The sequence below is a fragment of the Colletotrichum chrysophilum genome (assembly GCF_026319265.1).
Source record: "Colletotrichum chrysophilum strain AFK26 chromosome Unknown scaffold_188, whole genome shotgun sequence".
NCBI lineage: Eukaryota > Fungi > Ascomycota > Sordariomycetes > Glomerellales > Glomerellaceae > Colletotrichum > Colletotrichum chrysophilum.
In genome coordinates, this window is record NW_026517475.1 from 385 (window position 1) to 24182 (window position 23798).

Below are 23798 nucleotides of genomic sequence, written 5' to 3' on the forward strand. Positions count from 1 at the left end.
TGAATGCCCCTATAATTGCAGTGCTGCTGGCTACACCCGCTCGCCGATGCGCCTGAAGCGTGGTCTTTTTAGCAATCATCACCCCTGTCGACCATGTGCCCCCCTTCCCAGAGACTTTGGTGCCTGCACTAGCTCACGGCTGCCAGGGGGCTTTTTACACATGTCGGGTTCTTTTGGCCAATTCGAAATAATGCCTACCAAAAAGACCGCTTGAGGGCAGGTAGTTTCTGGAGAGTGTGGACCATGGGTATTTTTGATGACGACGCATGCATTTTGGAATGTTTTGGGAATGTTTCGCTGTTTGATGTTCGATAGACTACATGATTTTGTATTTTCGTCCGCGTGAGGAAAGAACCGCAAAAAGACCCTTTTGAGGAGCCTGTGGTGGCGGAGGAGTTCGACTCCTCGTCACTGAGGATTGACGCTCCTCAGCACATGAGGATCGCGACCAGCACAGCGGTCTTTTCATGACCTTTCGAGGGCCTGTGAGGATTTGGAAATGGATATAAGAGATCGATGAAGGCCAACGAAAAAAGCCTCTCGTCTTCGATCTCTCATTCACTATTCCCATCAGATTTCGACAGAGCAAAATTATCTACAATTTCCCCCGTCGCTTGAGACCCCACCCACCACCTGCATCCTTCACAAAGATGTCTTCCCAAAAGCCCAACCAATACACCACCCAATACGTTGCCGTCCCGCGCCAGCACCAAGGGCAGACGCCGACGCAATTCACATATCAACAACAAGGTGGCTCGGCCACGCTCAACATCTGGCTCTCCCAGGGCGAGTCCGCGAGTCCGTACCACAACATCGGGTCATACCGGCCGGTCACCGGCTCCGGAAGTGGGGCCAGCACATGGGGCGCGGTACCGGGTAGCAATGGAGCTACGCGGGGCAGCGGCCAGGGCAGCAGGAACGGATCCTGGCAAAGGAGCTTACGAAATTGACGAATAATGTATGAGAGAAATATTTTTTGATCGCTCAGAGGATCACATCGGAGCATTGGGGCTAGCATGGAGCAGGGCGCGGGATGCGGGACATGCGGCATATGCGGCCGCCGTGGGGCCGCACGCTTGGGGGCGGCAACTGGAGACCAACAACTTTTGGCGTTATCGGGAGTCAATTAGAGATAATACAAGGATCATTTTCAGTCTTACCCGAGTTCTTTGCGTTCACAGGCAGGCTTCCTGAGGTTCGTGAAGTGGTAACGCCGAAAGAGCAGCAAATTGGGTCTTGCCGCCGCTTACGGCCGCTAAATCCGCATGCTTCGACCATGAGCCATAGACACCAACCACTCAGGACTCAGCAGTACCGAAAGACCTATCCACCTGTTGCAGCGCCACAAGACTTTACGATGTGGATAGCGATACTGTCTCAGCGTTTTCCGAGATGTGGATGAGAGCCATGACACGACATGGCATGTGTAAGACCATCGCAGACGATGGACTGGGATGGGTATAAAGAGACGGCCATGATCGACTGATTGAAAGCAAAGAGGCATCACCAGGTTGTTCATCAGCATCTCAAGTCACTGCGCCAACTTGCACTTCACAGACCTACCTTGACCTCATCACCACTCATACCATGGTACCGACCTACGACAACACCACACGCGCCAGCGAGCTGGTGCCCATTTACGCTCCTCACATCGCGGGGAAGACTATCCTCATCACCGGCGTTTCTCCTGGGAGCCTTGGTGAAGCCTTCGTGAAGCAGGTGGCAGTCGCCAAGCCGTCGACTTTCATCCTGGCAGGCCGCAGCCCATCGAAGGCCCAACCCCTCATCGACTTCCTCGCCTCATCACACCCGGACATCACCGTGAAGCCACTGACCTTGGACCTCACCTCCCTCGCCCAGGTCCGCGAGGCCGCGTCCCTCGTCAACTCCTGGCCAGACGTCCCCTACATCGATCTCCTGGTCAACAACGCCGGCATCATGGCCGGCCCATACGTCCTCACCCAAGAGGGCTTCGAGTCGCAGTTCCAAACAAACTACCTCTCGCACTTCCTGCTAACCAACCTCCTCATGCCCAAGATCCTCGCTTCCCCGGACCCGCGCGTCGTGAACATCGGCAGCGGCGCGCACCGCCTCGGGCACATCCGCTGGACGGACCATGCCTTCGACAACGGGGCCAACTACGACTGCTGGGCGGCATACGGGCAGTCCAAGGCGGCCATCAGCCTGTTCGCGGTCGCGCTGGCCGGCAAGCTCGGGGCGTCGCGGGGCCTGCATGCGTTCAGTCTGTGCCCGGGCTTCGTGAACACGAACCTCCTCGCCGCGACGCACGGGGCGGACGACATCCCCGCGCTGCTGGAGAGTTTGAGGCGGGTGGACGTGGTGATGGGCACAAAGTATCTCTGGGGCATGGGCGGCATCGCGCCCAAGGATATGGACCAGGGGGTCGCGACGCATGTTTATGCGGCCTTTGATCAGGAGCTGAAGCAGGAGAGGAACGGGGAGTACCTCAACCACTGTCGCGTCGCGGATCCGTATGAGGAGGAGGTGTACTGCTGGGCGACGAGTAAGGTTGATGCGGACATGCTGTGGAGGTTGAGTGAGAAGCTTGTTGGGCAGGAGTTTGCGTATTGAAGCGGGAGGTCGGCACACGGGCCCTGTTGGAAACGGTCAAGTTGGCGTGCAGACGGATGTAGTTTCACGGCGGCTGCATCGTTGGTGAAGCACTTCTGAGATGAGAAATGATGTCATTGTTGTCGCTGATGGACGTGCGCGGTTGAAGACGAGTAAACTAGTGATGTTGTGTTGAGAGAGACACAGACGCAGCGGGGAGCTTGAAAGTCGGAGACTCAAGCACTCGCCACAACTGTCTCCCACCAGCCACAGATCTGCACCAGCCACAGCACCCGCCCGATCTAGAATCACATTAGTCATTCGTGGCTTGCCCCATTCTGCACCGCCACATCCATCCCTCCATTTCCACTTAATTGCACTTAATTGTTCTAAAAAAGACTCCGCCCATCTTCCAACTTGCACAAGTGGCGAATTCCAAGCCCAAGTCCAAAATACCGGCACGGCACCGTTGTCCCTTGGCGCTCGGTTTCTCGCTCCTCAACAGCTCCTTCATTCGCTTAAAATGCCAGCCATCGGACGGGCTTGCCCGAGGGATGATTGGGCAACAAGTGGCCTCCGACGCGTACGCCTCGTCATGCGAACCCTTTCCTGCGCCGACTGCCTGGTACATAGGAGAGGGACAGACACAGAGAGACACAGAAAGAGACGACTCAAGTGCTAGTCAAGCCAAGCGGGTGCTGCGGAGAACAGCAGAAATGAGGCTGTGCAACGCCGGACAGCCGACGTCATTCGTCCGACATGCCCAACATCAGCTCGTTTGGGTCTCACGTCCCCCCTCCACCCCCGAAAGTCTGTGGCTTTGCCCTTGCGCAGGACATGGATGAGCTTCGGTCTCCCCACGTCTTCATTGATGTTTCCCGGGATTGTTCAGTGTCAATCTCGGATGTTTGCTGGGCCTCTGCCGAGTGGCAGGATTGACGGCACCTTATTGTATGCACAAAGGGCCTGAACATACGCCTAAAGGCTGCCTCAAGCCAAGCAATATCCATGGAGGAGAGGAATGCTAATCGCTGCGTATTCCTGCCACCGCACCAGAGGTGGCAACCTGGTAGGCGAAGCTTTTGCTTTTCTCCACGTCGCCGGTTGGCCACTGGTATGTCATGGGAGCTTACGACGCCAGCCTTGCGACGACTTAGAGGCCAGATCCAGGCACCCGTTCATAGCCATTGGAGAGGTGCGCCCCCAACCTGGCACATGTGATGTTCGGTCCAGACGCAAGTGTCTCTGGGCTGCGTAATTATACATAAGCTTAAGCTAGGCATACTCCATCAAAAACCGGCTTCCCTCTTTAAAAGGCTTGCTGCCGCTTTCTTACTCTCAGACCTGTGGTGCTTTTGGTCTGGAATTCTCCTCTTTCTACGCACACATACACACTCTCCCCACACACATTGCTTCTAACATACATCGTTGCATGACACTTATGGGATCATTGTACGAAGAATCTCCAGCAGGCCGTGACTATCGCTCAGCAGCTAACGCCACCTTCAGGCCCGAACGCGAAATGGCTCCGACCATCGACTCGGCGCTGGGGACGGCGGACATGGCCAACGAGCAGCGCGGCCTGCTCGAGCTCATTGACAAGCTGCAGTTCGCCCAGCTCGACAATGTCAAGCTCCCGCAAATCGTCGTCGTCGGCGACCAGTCCGCCGGCAAGAGTTCCGTCCTCGAAGCCATCACGGGGACGCCATTTCCCCGCGACGCTGGCGCATGCACGCGCTTCGCGACCGAGATCCGCCTGAGGCGGTCCGCCGATGCGACGCTCAACATCTCCATCATCCCCGACAAGAACCGCAACTTCAGGGAGCAGGAGAGGTTAAAACAGTTTGGCGGCGCGGTGGACACCGACATGTCGTTTGAGTCGCTCATGAGGTCGGCCGTGGAGCTGATTGCGCCCAAGAACATCCCCGGCCGCTTTGCCGCCCGCGACATCTTGGTCGTTGAGAAGCGTGGGCCGGACATGCCTCTCCTCACACTGGTCGATCTTCCTGGTCTCGTCAAGAACGCCAATAACGACCAGTCAATGGACGACATCAAGACAATCGAGACGCTCTGCGACCGCTACATGAAGTCCTCGCGCACCATCATCCTCGCCGTCGTCGGCGGAAACACCGACTACGTCCAGGCGCCCATCCTCACCAAGGCGCGCCACTTCGACCCCTCCGGCAGCCGCACAATCGGCGTCCTCACCAAGCCCGACCTCTGCGAGTCCATCGGCCTCGAGGACAAGTTCATTGAGCTTGTCCAGAACAAGGACAAGCAGAACTACTTCAAGCTCGGCTGGTACGTCCTGCTCAACCCGGGCCCCCGCGATGCGGGCCAGCCGTGGCCCTCCGCCCGCGAGCGCAGGCAGCGCGAGGAGGAGTTCTTCGGCCGCGGCAAGTGGCGCGCTCTTCCCGGCTCAATGTGCGGCGCCGGGGCGCTGAAGCAGAAGCTCTCCGTCCAGCTGCAGCGCCACATCGGCCGCCACGTCAAGACCCTGCGCAAGCAGATCCAGAACGCCCTCGACGACTGCGACGCCGAGCTCAAGAGCATGGGCACCGGCAAGGACACCGTCGAGGAGATGCGCATCGAGCTTGTCGAGCTCTTCTCCGCGTCCAAGGAGCTCGTCATCCCCGCCGTGTACGGCTTCTACAAGAACCCACCCGGCAAGAACTTCTTCCGCGCGACCGCCGACCCCCGCGGCACGCCCGCCCAGAACCTCCGCGCCCGCGCCATCGAGGAGAACGAGAAGTTCTCCCACCGCATCCGCCAGAACGGGCGCAAGTTCGGCTTCGCATCTTCCACGGACCCGCGCTCGCCCACGGGCGCCGACGGCAGCGTGACCATCTCCGACAGCGGCAAGCGCGACTTCGTGACCAAGGAGGTCGAGATGCTGCTGCGGCAGATCCGCGGCTCCGAGTTCCCGATGGATCCCAAGCCGCGCGCCGTGTACATGCTCTTCCAGAGCTACTCGGAGAACTGGCCGCGGCTCGCGCAGGAGCACAAGGACAACCTCGGCGTGGTGTGCAACGAGTTCCTGAGCGAGGTCATCGACTTTGCATGGCCCGGGCGCATGCACGACCCGCTGCGCTACAACTTCCTCGATCCGCAGGTGAAGAAGCTGATGGCGAGCGCGCAGGAGGAGCTCGAGCGCCTGACGCAGGACATGAACCTTGAGATCCAGCCGTACGACCCGGAGTACGAGGAGCGGCTGCGCAAGTGGCAGCTGGAGGCGACCAAGGACGGCGGGCGGTACACGGAGGCGCAGGAGGTGTGCGAGAAGATGTTGATCTTTTACGAGCTTGCAGCCAAGACGTTCATTCGCAACACGATCACGCAGGTTGTAGAGCGGCACTTGCTGCAGGGCATGTATGGTATCTTCAACTCTGTGGAGATCTTGAGCATGCAGAATGAGACGGTCGAGGGCATCGCTGCGGAGAACAAGGAGACTAGGGACCGTAGGATGACGCTCAAGGCGCAGAAGGTCGCTATTGAGGAGGCTAAGGACATTTGCGCCAACCTAGCCATGAGGAAAGAGTTGAGGATGGTAAGTCAAACCCCGTCCTACAGTTCACACGCGATGATGCTAACTGAGATCCAGTACGCCGATGAAGACCGCGATTTAGAAGAAACTTCAGACGAAGACGACGAAAAACCCCGCGAGCGCGAGACCCCACGCGAGACAAGCCGCAAACCAGTCTCAACCCCCGCGCCCGCGCAAGCACCGCCCGCCGCACCAGCCCACCGCCCAACCCGCTCCCGCGATGACCGCGAACGTGAGCGCCCAGCCGCGACATCCCAACCAGAGCAGCAGCAGCCCAACGGCAACTACACCTACGCGGGCCACCCGACGCCGGTGCAGACAGCGCGCCAAGAGGCCCCGCGCACCAACACGTCGACCTCGGAATGGGATGAAGAGTACTACCGTGCGCCCGCCCAAGCGCCTCCTGCGGTGGCGCCGCCCCCGCCTCCCAGGCCACAGAAGCTGAGGACGGAGGAGGGCCTCGCGCCTGAGGCGGCGTCGTCGTATGTGCAGCGCTCGCCGAGCTCGATCGGTGAGCAGCAGAATGGGTATTATGGGCACGAGCAGGAGTATACGCCGAGCTCGGGCAGGAGGGTGACGGCGAAGAAGCTCTTTGGTAGAGGTTGAGTTATGGATTTGATGAGCGGCAGGATTGGCTTGGGCGGCATTGGCGTTTGAGTTTGATTTTTTATCGATTGGGTTTCTCTTGTTTGAGCCATAGAGAGATCTTTTGGAGAGAGATGTTGGGATATGCTCATGCTGGGCTAGAGGAGCATGTGTCAAGATTAGATAGTTTGATACCATCCATTATATGAAAGACTTCAACTTTACTGGAATCGTCGCATGTCGTGAAGCTAGCGTGCATGCGCCCATGGCTTACTCCTCTAGTTGCCGTAAGCCTCGGGGAGGGAGACATACTAGCCACGCAATACCCATTACATATGCCGACATGAACCAATCACTTCGCACGTTGCGCTGCGCTTTATTTAGATGTTGGTAGTTTTCATACATTGAAATACGGCATTAGGAGAGCGATGTACTCGTATTCTTGGACTGTGAATCGGGGTTAGCAAGCGCAGACTTTCATTGTGGCGACAATCTTATTGAAGCTATTTGTGCTTCCTCGTGGGGACACGTCACATCTGACCCTGGCATTTACTCTTTCACCTCTTCTCTCGCTAAGTTTTTGTATGACTGGCGTTTCAAGGTCTTCTCTGCAGTAATGTTGCATTGCGAGATGCTCAACCGCCTGAAGCCCTCTCAATCATCCATGATCAATAGCAAGGCGAGACCGGCCCCGTGCCATTTTATTCAGACTTTGAATCACGACACATCAAGCATTGAGATATCTTGCAACAGACCTAAGCAAGCGTAGGACTTGGATTCTGCTAGCATTCGCGTCCAGCAACAGGGAACCAATCCACTGGCTGTCTTAGTTGTCTTGGTTACATGTACTAATTGGGAACATTGTTTATGGCTTCTATCAAGATTAATACACATTCTGGCCATAGACATCCATTATTTAATGCTGCGATGATCCACTGCTGTTCTTGAATTAAGTCATCCAATGCATATCTCGCCATACAAAGAAGGATGTCTCTTGAGATTGGATACTTCAACGCCAATCATCGTCTGATCAACACCCCCGTCAAATGATTTGAGACGGCGTGGGCCGGTTCTGCTTACATAGGAGGGAACTAGAACGGGTTGGTGATGTTCCTCGTCAAAACGGTCCCGTTCCCAAACACCGTCCCACTTCTCAAGACATCCACGCGCCAAGGATCAAAGTTCGGAGGCGGGTTATCAATGCGAGTCCCGTTCGCAAAGATGATCCCATTCCACGGCGCCGCTAACCTCTTGCCCGATCCCTTAACCAGCGGATTCCGCCGCTTGCTGACGTAGCAATTCTCGCTGACCAAGTACAGATTCAAACCCAGCGCCAACGTCCGCAACTCAGCCGCTCGATTATTCGCCGTGGTGTCTCCCGACACGCGCATTCCGATGTAGTCCATCAACATCACGGTCGGAAACATGTCTGGGGTCATCTCCGCCACCCCGCCGTAGTACAGCATCGGCGTGGTGAGATAGTTTGCCAGGTTCTCGAGCCCGTAGAAAACCGCATCCTCGTGTTTTGCATTCAAAACCCACTGCGACACGAAAAAGTCACCTCCTTTCGACGGCTCGAGGCGCCTGCGCACTGGGTCGTCGAAGCCTGCGACTTGGTAGCCGAGCAGCTGGGCGGGCGTAGTGCCCACATCCTCTTCCCACCGGTCGGTGCGGTCCATGTGCTTTCCCGCGAGGAAGATGCCCGACGCGGGGTCATCTTGCGGGATCCCCGCGTCGACGCCAAACTGATCGAGGATAATGGCCACACAGCCACTGCCGTCGTTCTGCTCCATGAGCTCGCCCATGACCCGTTCCTGCAGCTTGGTCGCTTCGGTCAGGCCGCGGCAGCGGTTTTTGATTCCACGCAGCTTGTCGAAGAACTGGGCCATTTGATTCTCGTTGAAGGGATGGCCACCGCCGAACAGGCCGCCCCGGAAGGATACCATGTCTCGCATCCACAGGAAGACAACCTCACCAGGATTGCTGGTGTAGAAACTTGGAATTGTCAATTTAACAGTCATGGGGCTTGATGATTGTGATGTGGCGTTCATGGGAATAACTCACTCGTTGATGTCGTCAATAACATTTTGCAGCGTAACCCCTGAGGCTCCTACTATTACGGTTGCTCTCGGATCGGACACATGGAAGATGTGAAATTCGTCATCCGCGATAGCTGGTCGAAGATCAAAATAGCGGGCTCCAAGCGCCAGTTGCCCCGCGATGCCGTAGGCCTGGGTCTGGGTATCCATGGGGGTACCTTTACGAAACAATGTTAGAACAGCACCCCTCCAAACGAGTGTCAAGGTAAGCTTACCGCCCCATTTGTACTTCCCAATGACACTCATTCCAGCATCATGGGCCCCGGGCATGATGACGTGCTTCACCAGCCTTCCCTTGATATGTTCCTTGATGGAATCCATCCAAGCCACTGGTGAGCTATCCAGTGTGAGAGAATGATGGTACCCGTAGTTCTCGCTTCCTGTAATCACAAATGTGATAGAAACTTCAGTTTCTGGAACCTCGTATTCCTTGACGCCTAGCCCCCAGCCATCCAGGTCAACTACGAACCGTATTGGCCTGTCAGAGGGATAATGTGTCGTGCACCTGATGCGGAACTCATGGTTTGTGTCCTTAACCTCAAAGTACGCCTCACCGTTGTCGTCAGCTCTGCTCGTACCTGAGGTTGCCCAACGGGCCTTGTTCTGACGAGACTGTCCCGGTGGGATATCATCAAAGTCAGCAGCTACCTGGTAGTAGTTGGACCGATCCTTCAAATAGCGGAAGGTATACGGCGTGAGGTTGACGATCGTAATGTAGTGGATATTCGAAACGGGCATCGGATATGCAGCATGCTGATAGGCAGGCATTGTCCTTTCACGCCACGTGTTGTCTCTGACATCGCACCTGTCTCCTTCGTCTATAGGATAGTCCAAACGGCATGCGTCTGAGGGACAGTACCCACGCGAGCAAGCAAACTGGCACAGCCCAAAGTCCTTGACCTTATTGTTCACGGGGTCGCCTGTCGTGTCCTTGATCGGTGGTGGTTCATTCAGCCCGCCCTTGTCAGAACACGTGCAGACGCCCCGGGGACAAAACCCAAAGTTACAAGCATATTGACACAATCCCTTGAGGCTGTTGTCCGAAGTTCCCCCGGTACATGCAGGAGGGAGGAACTCGGAGACAGTGGGATTTTTGATAGGTTGCTTGCTTGTGCTGCAAGATTCCAAAGGGCAAAAGCCGCGAGGGCATGACCACCCGCAGAGACCCGTGTAGCTCTTACTTTTACCCGCAGCCGGGAACCCAGCCGGGCCTGTGGTAGGAGGTTCAGAGATTGGGGCGCCGATAGCAAGACACTGACATGCTGAGACGGGGCAGTAGCCGTACTTGCAGGTAAACTCGCAGAGCTTGCTGAAACCAGTCGCGCCGGTGCCCTTGATGCATTTCTGCTCGTCGCGTGATGATGCCGGCGTGGCGGAGATGGAGCCCGCAGCCATCGCACTCCCAACCCACGCGTTCCAGTTGGTGAGACCGCTTTCTGCGCAATTGTCTGTGATGGAACCCCCGTTGATAGTGGCGATGTTCGCGCCGCCCCTCTGAAGAGAGATGGAGACCGAACCCCTGCCCTGAAATGGTACGCTTCCGTGGTAGACGCCGATACCCCCGTCCGGGACGGACGTCCAAGTTCCGGCCTGTGAGGTTCCCCCGACGTTGACAGTAACATCTGCATGCGAGCCAAGCACAGCCGAAAAGAAGATCCTGTCTTGCATGACCTCGGCCGGCGAGAACTCCAGCTGCAACTGGCTGGCGGTATTACCGGACGTCTGGCCGTCGCCGCACGTGGCTGCGGGTGTCGTTCTGAACCATCCCATGATGCCCTCCTGGGTCACAGTCGCTTTGCCGTTCTTGTAGTAATCAATCCAAAAGGGAAGCGTCATCCTCCAACCATCGTGGGGCATGTCTCTCGCGAAATTGAAAGGGGCTCTGCCCGTGTGAAAGGCTTCCATGGCGTCAGGACGAAGAGGACCGATGTGATGGGATTCTCCGTAGTCGTTCCAGGAAATGATTTCAACGTAGCTTAGAGGCCAATTATGTCAGCTGCCGTTCGTAAAACCAAACATGCGAGAAATTAACGAGAGAGAAACATACTCTGGCTGGTTGTAGATAATCTGGATCCAGCGGTCGTGCCACAGGTCGTCCCCGCGCCACAGCCAATTTTTATTGTAGCCGGGGAGATTTGTATAGAACCAGGGCGACGCGGGCATCATGTAGGGCTTACTGGTGTCCTCATCCACCCTCAAATACTGGTAATATGAAGCATCCACATATGTATCCATGTTGGTATTTCCCCAGGGCCAGGCAGCCCAGTTGAAGAGACCATCGGCGACTCCACCCGCCAGTTCCGCTGCCCTCTTGGCTCCCTTTGAGGACCAATCGGGCATGAAGAAGCAGGGAAAGGAGCGTTTGATTTCGACCCAATCTGAAGCCTGTTCGGGGCCCTCAAAAGTGGACACGAGCGGTGTCCCATCGCTATGCCTGAAGTATTCAGGCCTGGTGGCGTACTTCTTCAAGAGGTTGAGAACGTCATCTTTAGGCCATGGGCCCCCGCCGGCGTAGTCGAAGGAAAAGATGAGCTTGAAGCCCATGTCGCTGGCCACCTCAAAGACGTTCTCTAGCGACGCAGCGTTCATACGCTCGCCGTAGGCAATGTTGAGGGCGAATCCGTCAATGTGGGCCTCTTGAGCGAGACGGATGTCGTCACGCCAGGTGGCAAGAGAATATCTCCCAGTGTTTCCAACCTGTTTGCGATCAGTAGTGCTCTAAAGAAGTGACTGCTTGCCGGGCGTATCGTGCCATGAAATGCGCAAACACCGCTTTGGCTTGCACATGGCAAGCGCTTGCGAGAACTGCCAAAGATGTGAGGATTGGAAACCTCATGATTGCTGATTACCCGTGAATTGCGACAAAGAGCTACGAAGACAGCCACCACATTCGATTCTTCATGTCGCAGAAAGCTGTTCCTCGGTTTATAAGTACTTCGCTCAAACTTTATCACGACACGATTTCGGGCAAAGCCCATACTGGCTTAGCCGCGTGAGAAAATCCTTTGACCAAAATGTCTTTGCCTATTGTTCCGCACACGAGATACCAATGTTGGATGTGATGGATGCGATTACATTGCCAAGACACGGAAGATCTTTTTCGAGGCTCAGCAACACCCTCGCCACCGTGACTTTTACCGTCAAGCCAAACCTGTATTGAGTCCTGAGAGTGAGATTGGGGTCTAAGTGCCAAATGGAGGTTGAGGTGCGATGCTTTCCTACGGCACGGGCTCTGAATGACTTGTGATATGGACGGCAAAAGCTACTGTCCTCTGATGAAGTTGAAATACGGCTTTCCTCTTTCCGCAGGAGGTCTTAAATACCTCGCCCCGCAGGGCTAGCCCTTGCAATCCTCGGAGCGGCTAGGCCGTGACATCTGAAAACATGACCAGGGAGTCTTAGGCAGCCAAATTAGAGACTGGCCATCATCTGCGTTCATGTATGACTTCTGTTGGCCAAGCTGGATCAGTGTTCTCCAACAAAGTTCCTTGATCACGATTGCTAATCAGCCTTTGCAACTTCTGTGATTGAGAGAAAAGTTCAGCAATTATAGATAACCTACATTGAATAGCTCATGGACATCATTTTCTCTATTTGTTAGCGGCTTTTCTTATCACTCTCGCTTTTGTCCGACATCAGCTGGAAGCATTCCAACGGAGGGAGGGTGGGAATGTCGGTCTATTAACCTGCCGAGCTGTCAACCTAGGCTAACCTTGGTCCACCTTACCAGGGGTGAGCAGCAGGCACCCGTGGATCTTGCCGAGCCGAGAAAAATGCTTATTATGAAGCTTGTCTGGTGCAGATCTTGGCAGCTGCGACAGGGGTTCGTTAAGGAAAACCCCGGATAGTTAGTTGAATTCCACACTACAGACATGCAGAGAGGGTTCAGCAACGGAGCTACTAGTTCTTACTTACCTAGTCTGGTAATGCGTATCGTCGCTCAGTTCGATTGGCCATGCTTCTTGCAGGTTGAATCCAATTCTTGCACTCCTTCCCCGTCAGCTTACCGAACCAAAAGGGGCGAACGGCCGAGCGGCACAACAAAACGTTGGTGGCATACCTTTTACCGAAGTTCCTGCCACCCCATACACTGCTTCCCCAAATTTGGAAGGTCGTTAACATGCCTGCTAACCCCATCACATGGGGGAAAATTTTGATATCACATTTGATACCATCTCTAGATCCTATCTGGGCAGCACTTTGTCGCGTGACAATGCCTGCATTGACACTCCGTATGACAGTGCAGGCTCGGTATCTCTCGTCGTCGTCGTTGTCCAGAGTTCTCCCCTCGATTTTCCGGGAGGGCGGGAGTTTCATTACGGAGTTCCACAATGAAACGTTCAAAGAGGTTGCCGTGTCTAAAAGGTGGACCTAAATCAAAACCATGATTCGTTTTTAGCAATGACTCATGCTACCTTGATGAAGGGAAAGAGATAGAATAAATAAGTCAGCAGCTGCTTACGCACAAGTGAAATCTACAGTCAATATTTCATTCTGCACCTCATTCTCTTCGCCACCACACCTAACTCATCTTTCAAAGCATCTGACCCTTCGACTCTGAAACTTTTAAGCAGTTTCAAGTGCCTAAGCCATGGCATCTCAAAGCACAGCGCCATTTCCGTGGATTCGTCTTCCATTAGAGCTGAAGCTCATGGTCCTAGAAGAACTATGGCAGCTAGGTCCAACTGCTGGGAAGAATCCTTTTACACGCTGGTCTACAGTATCGATGGATTGGTATGGGTTTTTCACCGCTCGGCTCTGGAGAACAATAAAGCTCAGATCAGACATGCCGTTTGATATAAAGTACTTCAAAGCCTTTACCACTTACTCGAAGAAAGTTTGGGTCAGAAAGATTTCACTTCATGTGAGCTTGCAAGAGTACACATGCCAACAATGCGGCCACGAAGAAAGCGCGGAGACCAAGGCAGATAACGATAAAATTTTCTCCAACAGCCTTCTAAACCTTTTTAATGTGCTCTCTACTTGGCCAGGGCAGGCAAAGGGTCCAGAAGCCGATGTCATGCTAGAGCTCAGCGCTAGCTCTCCGAGCGATCCCATGCATCATCAGACGTCTTTTCGGGATCATAAGCGCCAGGTCATCGCCCAGTCGCCTGGACACTCGAGATTGAATGCCAAGAAGCGACTTTTAGGCCAGCTTCTTGAACTCCGATTAGGTAGATCTGACCTTCCAGAGGTTACTGTGATCAGGGCACTGAGTATCAGTCAGAAATGTTTACGAAGTCTGTCATCTTACTCCTTGAAGAGTATATTCAGCAAACTCCCGAGCCTGCGAGATGTTAATTATCAGCCTTGGCGGGGTTTGGACGAGGAAGATCAGCGCCAACGAGAGCATGCGAACGCCTCTTTATTCCGCTACGCAAGACGCTGCCCCAGCCTACGCACGCTCACATTGTGGGAAGCACAGTCTCGGAGACTACATGAAAACACACTTTATTCTAAGACATCGAATAACGAACTTACTTCTGAAGCGACAATTACGAGCTTCAAGATGGAAGCGCTGGCAATTTCCCATGCAATAGACGCAACAAGTTTTCTGCGATGCTTCCATGATGCCGCTAGCAAAATATGGAGTCTCGGGATATCATCCAGATCAACACTCAAATATCTAGTTCTAAACTGTCAAACTCAGGGTCTAGCTGCGATTCCAGCAAAGGTTGAGCAAGTCTTGTTGACCGCTGCTAAAGCAGCCTTTTATATGCCATGCTTACAGGCTATGGAAGTATGGGCCCCTGGTATACATGAGGGCTTTTTCTTCAGGTATGAGATTATTGGGGGCATCGGCTTACTCACAGTGGGTGCCACTTGGACAGTCAGGCCGCGAGATTCCAGGGTGTCGATCGCGTGGGAGCGGGCAGCACGCAGGCACTCAGTTGCTAGGTTCGAATTCGACATCAAAATGATCAACAAGGACGATCTGCGAGTGCCGACAAGCATTTTGAAGTTCTTAAAATTTGGTCACAACTTGCGAGAGTAAGGACAATTCAGAGGCATGTCGTGCAATTCAAAGATGGAGCTTGGAAATATTCCGACTTCATAGTTAGGTTTTTGAAAGTCAGGTTAAGGGGCAGTGCGAGAGAGAGAAGATGGACTGGGTGATGAAGAAGAATCCATGGATGGCGAGTTCGCGGTCGGTGTCATGAATGTCTACATCTTGTCTAAGGTAGCGAATAGATGATATTGGTATGAAGTGGATAAGATCTAAAAGAGTGGATATCGAAGCTCACCTTCTAGGAAAGAATATCTAACGTCTCAAATTCAACATGATGTCCGAATAAAAGGGGCTGTAGATCGAACGCCGGTATAAACGGACTGAGAGATCTGAAAATTAGCAAAATTTCATTAATGGGCTAAGTTATTATCCAGTGCAGAAGGTGGTTTCAAAATTCTTGCAATGGACGCGACATCACTGGCATTTATCGTGAACCTCTCCTTGGATACCCAACGACAAAGGCGCATGAAATTCAAGAAATACTGTATCTTGATGCTTTTCTGATTCTAGGATTGCTTCATGTTGAGTATCCTCCCTCCTGTATGTGATCTTCTCTGCCGTTGGCCATATCCATGGATGTTCATGATCTTTTTATAGTTACGAAGAGGGAGTATGCAAATGATCGTCCCACATGTGTGTGTCGTAAACTTGTCTTACGGTCCTTCACCAACTACTAATAGTGTGCATTTACCAAGCATCACGAAGATAATGGGATTTAGGAACTAACTGTTTCCAGTCTAGAATCATGACCATACTACTACCTAAACTTTGATGATAGATGTTCCTAGTGATGAGATTGTCCATTGGACACAATATTGTCTCACCACATGTGACTAATGCTCCGTCATCTGATACTTGCCCAAGTGATATGCCCAAGACAACCGGCTTGGAGTCGCCTTCCTCCATACTATTGCGGAGCCAAAGGCACAAAGATCAGGGCTTATAATATCCATATCACCACCGCAAGTTTCATTTCAGCTGATCCAAACTCTAGATAGACTGTTGAAATCCCGCAACTGTGGAGCTTCTATGTCAAACTACTACAAAAACGACTCATATGATCGAATTATAATCACTTTGCTTAGGTCTGACTAGAAAGCCCGCTCATTCTATTTCGAATAAAATCTGATCTCACAGTATGCGCATGTTTCGCCTCTTCAATGGTGCATACATGTGTTTGAATTGTTGTTCTGTCTTTACTATTATTACTTACACACAGGACGAAGTGAAGTTATCTGCAAGTCTGTTCATTAACAAAGCGTCGAGTCAACACAGATCAGCAGAGCTTGCATGTTGCCTCTGGACAGGTCCCGTGGCTGCACGCAAAACTGCACAAATGTACATAGTCATCGTCAGTGACGCCTTCAAGGGGACAACCGTCAGAGTCTCCGACAGGAGGGCTAGCCTTAGCTGTGTCAGCGTACTCAAGACACTGGCACGCCGTCGGAGGACAATAGCCATAAGTGCAGCTGAATTCGCACAGCTCCTTGAAGTCGCCGCTAGTGCGGTAAGGTGATACCGTTCCCGAAACACAGGCAAGACCAGATGGTGCGGTGGTCGCCGGCTGGGATGATTGGGCAGTAGTCGTTGTGGCGGATGTTGTTGTCTGAGGCGGGTAGGTATAGGGAGGGACAGCAGATGTGACGTTGGGGGTTGAAGGAGGAACCCATTCAGGACGGAGGCAAGCAAGGGACAGCTTTGGAGTCTGCCTCTTAGCCTCATCAACGCTAGAGCTGTATCCGAATACAGTACCAATGATGAAGGTCCGATTCGACGCGTCATAGTAGGCGGTCGTGTTGCCTTCATCCACGGCACCGGTGCCAATCATCCACGACCAGTCTGTGATCTGATCTGTGACATAGGCTGTAGCGATGGAAGCATCTTGCAGGGATTCCGAGTTCAAAGCTGTGGAATTGAGAGGTTAGTAAACTGATTGTAGAAGGGCACAATCGACGGTATGCTCACCGACAACATCACCTCGGACAAGACCAAGTGTGCCCTGGCAGCTCACAGGCACAAGATCGAGAATCAGTGCCGAGCAAGGAACGTCTGGGTCCTCCTGGAACCAGTTTCCCGTAAGACTTGTCTCCAAATCGGCGCGACACTCCGCAGACAGGAAGCCACAAGCATGATCGATTTGTTCCGTAGGATTCGGTCGAGCGCTAACAAATAGTGACGGCAAATAAACCACGTAGGGTCCATTGGCAGAGGCAAAGTCTTGCCTGGGTCCATCAAGACGGCAGGAAGACCAAATGTGAGGGCAGTGACCTTAGTTGTCAGATTCTTGCCGACGGAGTCCGGCCATGGGACATCGTTGGCAATACGAAGATGAGCCTCGAACCCGTCAACTGAAGAGCCCGGATATGGTTTCGTCCAGTCGAGGCCGCCAAATGTCGCGAGGTCAGCCTGGTCAGGGTGCTGGAAGGCCCCTTCAATGTCGCTCCAGGAAATGCGAGCAACATTGGAGCCATTAGCAAGAAACTCCTGGTTTTCGAAAAAGATGTACGTCATAGAATCGTCGGCGGCCGCAAGGGCTGCCGTCAGAAAAGCCAAAAGAGAGTAAAAAATCATCATGATACCAACCTGACACAGGTATTACTGAATCGTATGTCGAGGAAAGAAAGACCGTGTTGAAAATTCTTCATTCAGGATGATCAGGAGCAAGAGTTAGGGGAAAGGAACAGGAAGAAAACACCAATTAAGGAGGAGCCAAATACCGCAAGCATTATCACGAATGCCTACAGCCAGAACTGTTGTCTGAGGTTGGAATCATGCCTCGAATATGTCGGCAGAATCGCTGCCGATATCCCTTGCCAAGAATCTCGGTGATGTGTCCCTTTTCAGCCGAGACAAAAGTTCTTCTGCGGTCCGCGATCCGTTAGTGCACCACATGACTTTCAGCGGATCTCTCGCGAGGGACCAGCCAGGCCTCCTGGCAAGCTACGCAATAAATTGCGGAGCGACAGTCGAGTACTTCGTGTGTACCTCTCGTCTACGGCGATACCTTCTTGACTACTTGCCAGAGCTTTGCGTTCTTCAGCATATCCGCAGGGTCCACTGAGCCTTTGTAGCTTTTGAAAGTACTGTCTTTCAAAAAGGCTTCCACAAAAGTCTTTCGAATATTTTGCTTTGTCTGTATATCCTCTGAACGTACCTTGAGAATACGATTCAAAAGAGGCTCAACAGCGGCAAGTTCCTTGTAGACCTCGCTGGAAGTGGATGTACCGTATTTCTTGGCGGCGGCATTGAATGTTTGGGCGAGGTCTTCGGTGAAGCTGTTGTAGTACTTCAATTTGGGTGAGATTTCCGCATCATTCTTCTCGTTGATCTCGTACATGTCGCCTTGGGGAACCCCCCTCATATCTGGGATCTTCGCAGCGCCGTTGTTTCCCTCCTCTAGTAACAACTCTCCCGTTCGCTCAGGATTGTCGAGGTCCAGTTGGACGTTGCACTTGGCTTTTGGGTTGTTCATATACCGGCAGACGAAGTCGGTGAATGGCAGCATGTTGCCATCTGGACCGACATTTTTGGGGAATGTGATGAGATCGCCTTCTTTGGTCGGAATGGGAGATCTCACAGGGTACAGCAGCCTCTGAGACTGCCCGTACATCTTCCATTCCAGCCGGTAGGCAATGTAGTAATACAAGACCGTTTCAAAGGCGTGAGACGGACCGGCAGCGACGGCTAGCTGGCCAAAAAGAAGTAGTAAGAGACCGAGGAACTTCATGATGTCTTCGTGCTAAGACCTGGTGACGTGAGGAGTACAGAGAGCAAGAGGCGACGGGGATTCTCAAAAGAATAGAGGATGTGTTCGCAGGTGTATGGGTAGAGAATTTGGAGCAGAAATTGCATCTTAAAAGAAGATATTTTCCTGACGGCACATCCGAGAAAAGATTTGTCATGGAAAAGTCAAGTTCGGCAGTAATTTCATGAACACAGCAGAACTTCACATCCAAGCAGGAGGAACAGTAGAGGGGCAGTGGCTTCAATCAGACACCCACCCAACCCCCCTGAAATTGTAGTAGTCATGGACAGGACAAACAGCTGTGCCATTTTCAAAAAGGTAAATCTCTGATTTGGCCGTTAGTGATAGCGAAAGTGGTGTTGCAGAACAGGCATCTATTACCCGACATACTCTAAACGGAGAAACAGACATCATCTCCGTCCATCCTGTGATCAGATGCACATTGGAAACCGCATCATGCGAGAGGTAGGAGCTCTTGCCGCCAGCCGAACTCCATTGATGTAGTAACCACTACCAGGACTGAGCTATTCTGGGGTGACTTTGCTTGGAATTGAGCCGCGAGCCGGCTGGTGTTTGCTGAACGTGACAGCCAAGAAACATGATCCATTGATCCAGGGCCGGTTCACGTACAACTTAGGTTAGAGGTCTTGTTCACGCCGCAGGTGAGGCTTCTGCCTGAGTAAAACCATCAATCAGGCACTTCTCTTGCAATCCATGGACTTCGGCCTGCATGTTGAGTTGCTGCAGCCTGCAGCGGGGGCAACAGCCTGTCACAATTGCGGAGCTTCCAGGCTTAAGACAAGAACCAACATAGATTGCAGACTGCATTTCAAGCGGGCGGATTGTACGCATTAGGCAGGCCAGTTGTGGGAAGATGCAGGTCATTCGCTCATTTGACTCATGAGATGTCGGAAGACTTCTTCGACCGGGGTCTAAAGCTTGACTGTGCCCTGACAAGGGTCCATCTCATAGCTAAGCTTCGTGAACCCCTGAGCCAAAGAGATTTAAAGATTGCCCAGGCGGCTGAGGCGGGTAGAAAGTGGAGTCCGAGTTGACGGATGGCCTGAGCAGACAAGGATGTGTCGGTTGCGGGCAAAACCGCGTAGTGGCAAGTGACTGTTGGTTGTTGGAAGACGGTCCAATCCACCCGCGTGTTTAATTGCACCAACCTGTTGGAAGATGAACAGAAGGCGACGTCGCCCCGGAGACTTTGAGCATCCATGGATGGTATCTTAGCCCCGCCAATTTTGTTGGTGCCGCTTATGCGGACCAATGGAAGAGACTCCGCCATTGAGATCCGCTTACACGGCCTCATGCCAACAGCAGGCCAGGCCGACTTAGAACGGACATAGATCTAATTGTAGTTGAACCTCATTTTTTAGGTTCGAAATGCTCGTGAAAAGCCAATGCTGGAGCATATTCTGAAGCATGTATTTCCATCGCACAAGTAGCCACGTTGCTGCCGTCATTTTCTTCTGACACGCTCAAATCTACCATCATTGTATCTTCGTTTTGCTCACATCCACCCCCTGGCTTTTGCAATGAGATTTCTATTTCTTGTGGCTGGCACCTTTGCTTGGGCGCGACTGGCTCAAGCCCAAGCTGTCTTCGCCCACTTCATGATCACCAACTCTGCCAACTACACAGCCGATGACTGGCTCGATGACATTGCCAAGGCCAAAGCGGCTCATATTGATGCCTTCGCACTCAACATGGCCTATGGAGACCCAACGAATGAGAAGTCTGTTGCCAATGCGTTTCAACACGCCTCTTCACTGGGGTTTCAGCTCTTCTTCTCATTCGACTACGCTGGGAACGGACCGTGGCCCAAAAGCGTTGTCCAGGGCCTGATTAGTCAGTATGGTGGCTCTGGTACCTACTTCCACTACTAGGGTAAACCATTCGTATCGACGTTCGAGGGCCCTGACAATGCCGAAGACTGGGTCGAGATCAAGGCAGCCACTGGTTGCTTTTTTATCCCCGATTGGTCGTCCCTTGGCGCGAAGCCAGCAATGGCTAAAGCGAATGGCGTTGCTGATGGCCACTTCAGCTGGGCAGCCTGGCCTTGGGGTGACCAAAGTATGGACACATACGTAGACGCGTCCTATAAGCAGTACCTCAGTGGAAAGCCCTACATGATGGCGGCGTCTCCCTGGTTTTACACGAATCTTCCTGGCTATGATAAGAACTGGATGTGGCGAGGGGATGACCTCTGGTTCGACAGGTGGCAACAGATTCTCTGGTGGCGTCCCGAATTTGTCCAGATTATCTCGTGGAACGACTACGGCGAATCACACCATATTGGACTTGTGCGAGATAAGTCTCTCGAGGCCTTTACCATTGGAAAAGCTCCCTTCAATTTCGTTCTGCCACATGATGGCTGGCGGGATACACTTCCATTCACCATCGACATGTACAAGTACAACACGACGACAGTCGATTCAGAGCGTCTGGTAGCCTGGTACAGACCCAACCCCGCAACAAGTTGCAAAGACGGCGGGACGTCTGGCAATACGGCGTCGCAATTGCAGCTCGAGTTTCATCCGTGGAACGTAGCTAAAGACGCCATCTACTTCACAGCGCTGCTCGCATCGTCTGCCACTATCGAGGTCACTGTCGGAGGGGTTCAGCAGAAGGCTTCCTAGGCGGCCACACCCGAAGGAGGCGTCGGTCTCTACCATGGGAATGCCTGGTACTACGACCAGACAGGCGAAGTCCATATTCGTGTTGTTCGCGGTGGCACAGTTATTGCTGAAGTAGCCGGGATCGCTATCACCACAGACTGCAGCAAGACCAATGGCTACAACAACTGGAACGCCTGGGTCGGCAGTGCCACTGCAGCAGGCTCCGTCTCAGCCAAGCCACACTCCCGTACAGACCAGGTCTGTGTTGAGGGTACAGGACCTCTTCCCGGTTTTGCGACTCTCTGCGAATTCACATGTGGCTACGGCTATTGTCCGGAGGGTGCATGCCATTGCACAAAGTTAGGAGCGCAGGTTGAAAAGCCCAAGTGGAAGGGCATCACGGCGTATCCAGCAGCTGGCATAATAAGCGACTACCAAGGGCTCTGTCAGAACTCTTGCAACTGGGGGTTCTGCCCCGGCTCTTACTGTGACACAGTTGAGCATCCTACCGTCATCGCCACAGTATCGCCATTCCTGCCCGGCACATGCACGCGTGGCCAGGGCATGAGCTCGTCAACTCATTTTGATGATCTATGTTCTTTTGCCTGCTCTCACGGCTTCTGCCCAATTGCTGTGTGCTACTGTTCTGCACAGGGCGGGCTCAATCTCATGGAGCCTACGAGCAAAAGCAACGCCAGGACTCTAGACGGCACCGCCGATGACCACGGCTTATGCGCGTTCAATTGCGCGCGTGGGCACTGCCCGTCGATCTGCGCTGATCCAGACTTGGGCCAGGCAACAGATCTCTGGCAGGCTGGCTACTTTGTCCCAGAGTACAACATCGAAGAGGACGACGTCTATCCCAGCATCCTTTCCGCCGACACTACGTGTGACCCGAGTGTTAGGCCCAAAACTCTCAATGATTTGGTCAAGGTCATGAATGACGATACCTACAACCCTGTCTGCCGAAACATTTGGGCCCTTCGCATACTCTCCGACTCTCTTGATAGCTTTCAGGCGGACTACAAGGACGCTCTCAGCGGCTACGATGCTGTCTTTGGATACTATGCCGACTATGTCAAGCAGAGGATCAGCCCTCAATTGGAGTCTTACATGGACTTCGATACCGGGCGCGGAAACGAGTTCTTCACATGCTCTTGGACGGTTCGGTCCAGGACAAGGGAAGGGCCCTGCCCTCCGGCGGACAAGTTCTGGCAGCAGAGTGAGTCATGGTCTGTGACTTACACCCTTTCTGATCCGGATGGGTTCTACGCTGCTGTTCAACAAGACCTCGGTATTGAGAAGGACTGGATTTCCTTCGGCGATTGGCATCAAACCGGTGAGTGCGTCGATGCACCTGACTGGCGCCCCCCGGGGACGAAGGTCCACTGCCGTGAAGCCCAACTTTACAAAAAGGGTCTCCCTGTCAGCAGCAACAACGTCAAGGTGTCAAACCCCAAGGACGTCATTGAGGCAGCGTTGCCATCGATCAGCGACTTATCTATGCGCGTCTTGAATATGTACATCATGGCAGGCCTTGGCTACGCCGATGATACAGGTGACGTGGTGACGGCCATTGCCATGCCCGTTCTGATGCTCGAGGGCGTCATTGAGAACATGAAGGAAATCAAAAGTATTGGCGCCGCGCAGCGCGACCTGGAGAAGAAAAGACTTGTGCTCGAGATCCTTTCCATTGTCCTGTTCGTTGTGCCATTCGCTGGCGAGGTTGTGGGTGCTGCGTTCGGCGGCGCCGCCATGGTGGCTCGTATTGCGGCTGTTATTGGGGAAATCGGGAACACCGCCCTCACCATTGAAAGCATTGTAAGCGATCCTGCATCGGCGCATTTTGCCGTTCTGTCGCTTCTCATTGGACCCTATGGCGGCGCGTCGGAGCGAACGTCTTCACAGGCCATCGCAGAAGCGGCGGCGGCGAGAAGGGCACTTTCTGCGGACAAGATCAAGTTATTTGGCGAAGGTTTCGTTGCCCAGGACGCAAAGATCCAAAAGATTGTAAATGTTTGTGCCTAGACATTAGATACCTAGGTCAGCCAAAGCAAAATTTCAGCCCAGAAGAGTTGTGCTTTATTCCGTGGCATTGAAGATTGTGATGCGATGAGGCCACAAGCTAATCTGCCGGGGCAATCAATTCCACTATTGACAATCCCCCTTCACCCGGAGAACGCCTATTTTTCCTATGCTAGAGCGACTGCTTTTACTGTAGCCACACTCTAATCACTCCACTACCGTCGTCGTCGTCGTCGTCGTCGTCGCTTCTATTGTTGTCGTCGTTATCGTTATAGTCGTCCTTGTCCTCGTCCTCATCGTCGCTGTCGCTACTATCGCTTTTGATGGTAGTAAGCAAGTGCACAGGAAATAAGGCAGCGCAGACACACGAAAATTAGGCGGTTGCATTTCCTGGTACCTTTCAGTGACTGTGCAGTACCTCGACAATCGACTTCCGAGCTTGTTGCTAGATGACTAGGATAGTTCGGCCCAACAGGTCATGCATTACCCCTGTAAACAAGCAGGGGTATGGACTTTTAGCAGGCAATGGCGCTCTCGCTTTTAGTTCAAAAGGATTGAACCTCCCAACGTGTCCTGCCGCTACTGATCACCAACC

At 53.2% G+C, this 23798-nt stretch overlaps 7 protein-coding genes across 7 annotated transcripts; 4 read left to right on the plus strand and 3 right to left on the minus strand.

Annotated features, from left to right (window-relative positions):
- Window positions 1–1587: 1587 nt before the first annotated feature.
- Window positions 1588–2592, plus strand: COL26b_012719 (uncharacterized protein; the record flags this gene model as incomplete). Its single annotated transcript, XM_053185357.1, has 1 exon — window positions 1588–2592. The coding sequence occupies one exon, from the start codon at window positions 1588–1590 to the stop codon at window positions 2590–2592; it is 1005 nt and encodes a 334-aa protein (XP_053030673.1).
- Window positions 2593–4093: 1501 nt separating this feature from the next.
- Window positions 4094–6721, plus strand: COL26b_012720 (uncharacterized protein; the record flags this gene model as incomplete). Its single annotated transcript, XM_053185358.1, has 2 exons — window positions 4094–6118; window positions 6173–6721. 2 exons carry the CDS (start codon window positions 4094–4096, stop codon window positions 6719–6721), a joined length of 2574 nt encoding a protein of 857 aa, XP_053030674.1.
- A 1070-nt stretch (window positions 6722–7791) lies between these two features.
- COL26b_012721 (uncharacterized protein) lies at window positions 7792–11635 on the minus strand (the record flags this gene model as incomplete). Its single annotated transcript, XM_053185359.1, has 6 exons — window positions 7792–8683; window positions 8765–8957; window positions 9015–9617; window positions 9981–10774; window positions 10847–11496; window positions 11585–11635. 6 exons carry the CDS (start codon window positions 11633–11635, stop codon window positions 7792–7794), a joined length of 3183 nt encoding a protein of 1060 aa, XP_053030675.1.
- Window positions 11636–16837: 5202 nt separating this feature from the next.
- On the minus strand, window positions 16838–17320 carry COL26b_012722 (uncharacterized protein; the record flags this gene model as incomplete). Its single annotated transcript, XM_053185360.1, has 1 exon — window positions 16838–17320. One exon carries the CDS (start codon window positions 17318–17320, stop codon window positions 16838–16840), a length of 483 nt encoding a protein of 160 aa, XP_053030676.1.
- A 481-nt stretch (window positions 17321–17801) lies between these two features.
- COL26b_012723 (uncharacterized protein) lies at window positions 17802–18536 on the minus strand (the record flags this gene model as incomplete). The annotated part of the gene is made up of 1 exon (XM_053185361.1): window positions 17802–18536. One exon carries the CDS (start codon window positions 18534–18536, stop codon window positions 17802–17804), a length of 735 nt encoding a protein of 244 aa, XP_053030677.1.
- A 1637-nt stretch (window positions 18537–20173) lies between these two features.
- COL26b_012724 (uncharacterized protein) lies at window positions 20174–21199 on the plus strand (the record flags this gene model as incomplete). Its single annotated transcript, XM_053185362.1, has 2 exons — window positions 20174–20408; window positions 20493–21199. 2 exons carry the CDS (start codon window positions 20174–20176, stop codon window positions 21197–21199), a joined length of 942 nt encoding a protein of 313 aa, XP_053030678.1.
- Window positions 21200–21847: 648 nt separating this feature from the next.
- Window positions 21848–23206, plus strand: COL26b_012725 (uncharacterized protein; the record flags this gene model as incomplete). Its single annotated transcript, XM_053185363.1, has 1 exon — window positions 21848–23206. One exon carries the CDS (start codon window positions 21848–21850, stop codon window positions 23204–23206), a length of 1359 nt encoding a protein of 452 aa, XP_053030679.1.
- Window positions 23207–23798: the final 592 nt, after the last annotated feature.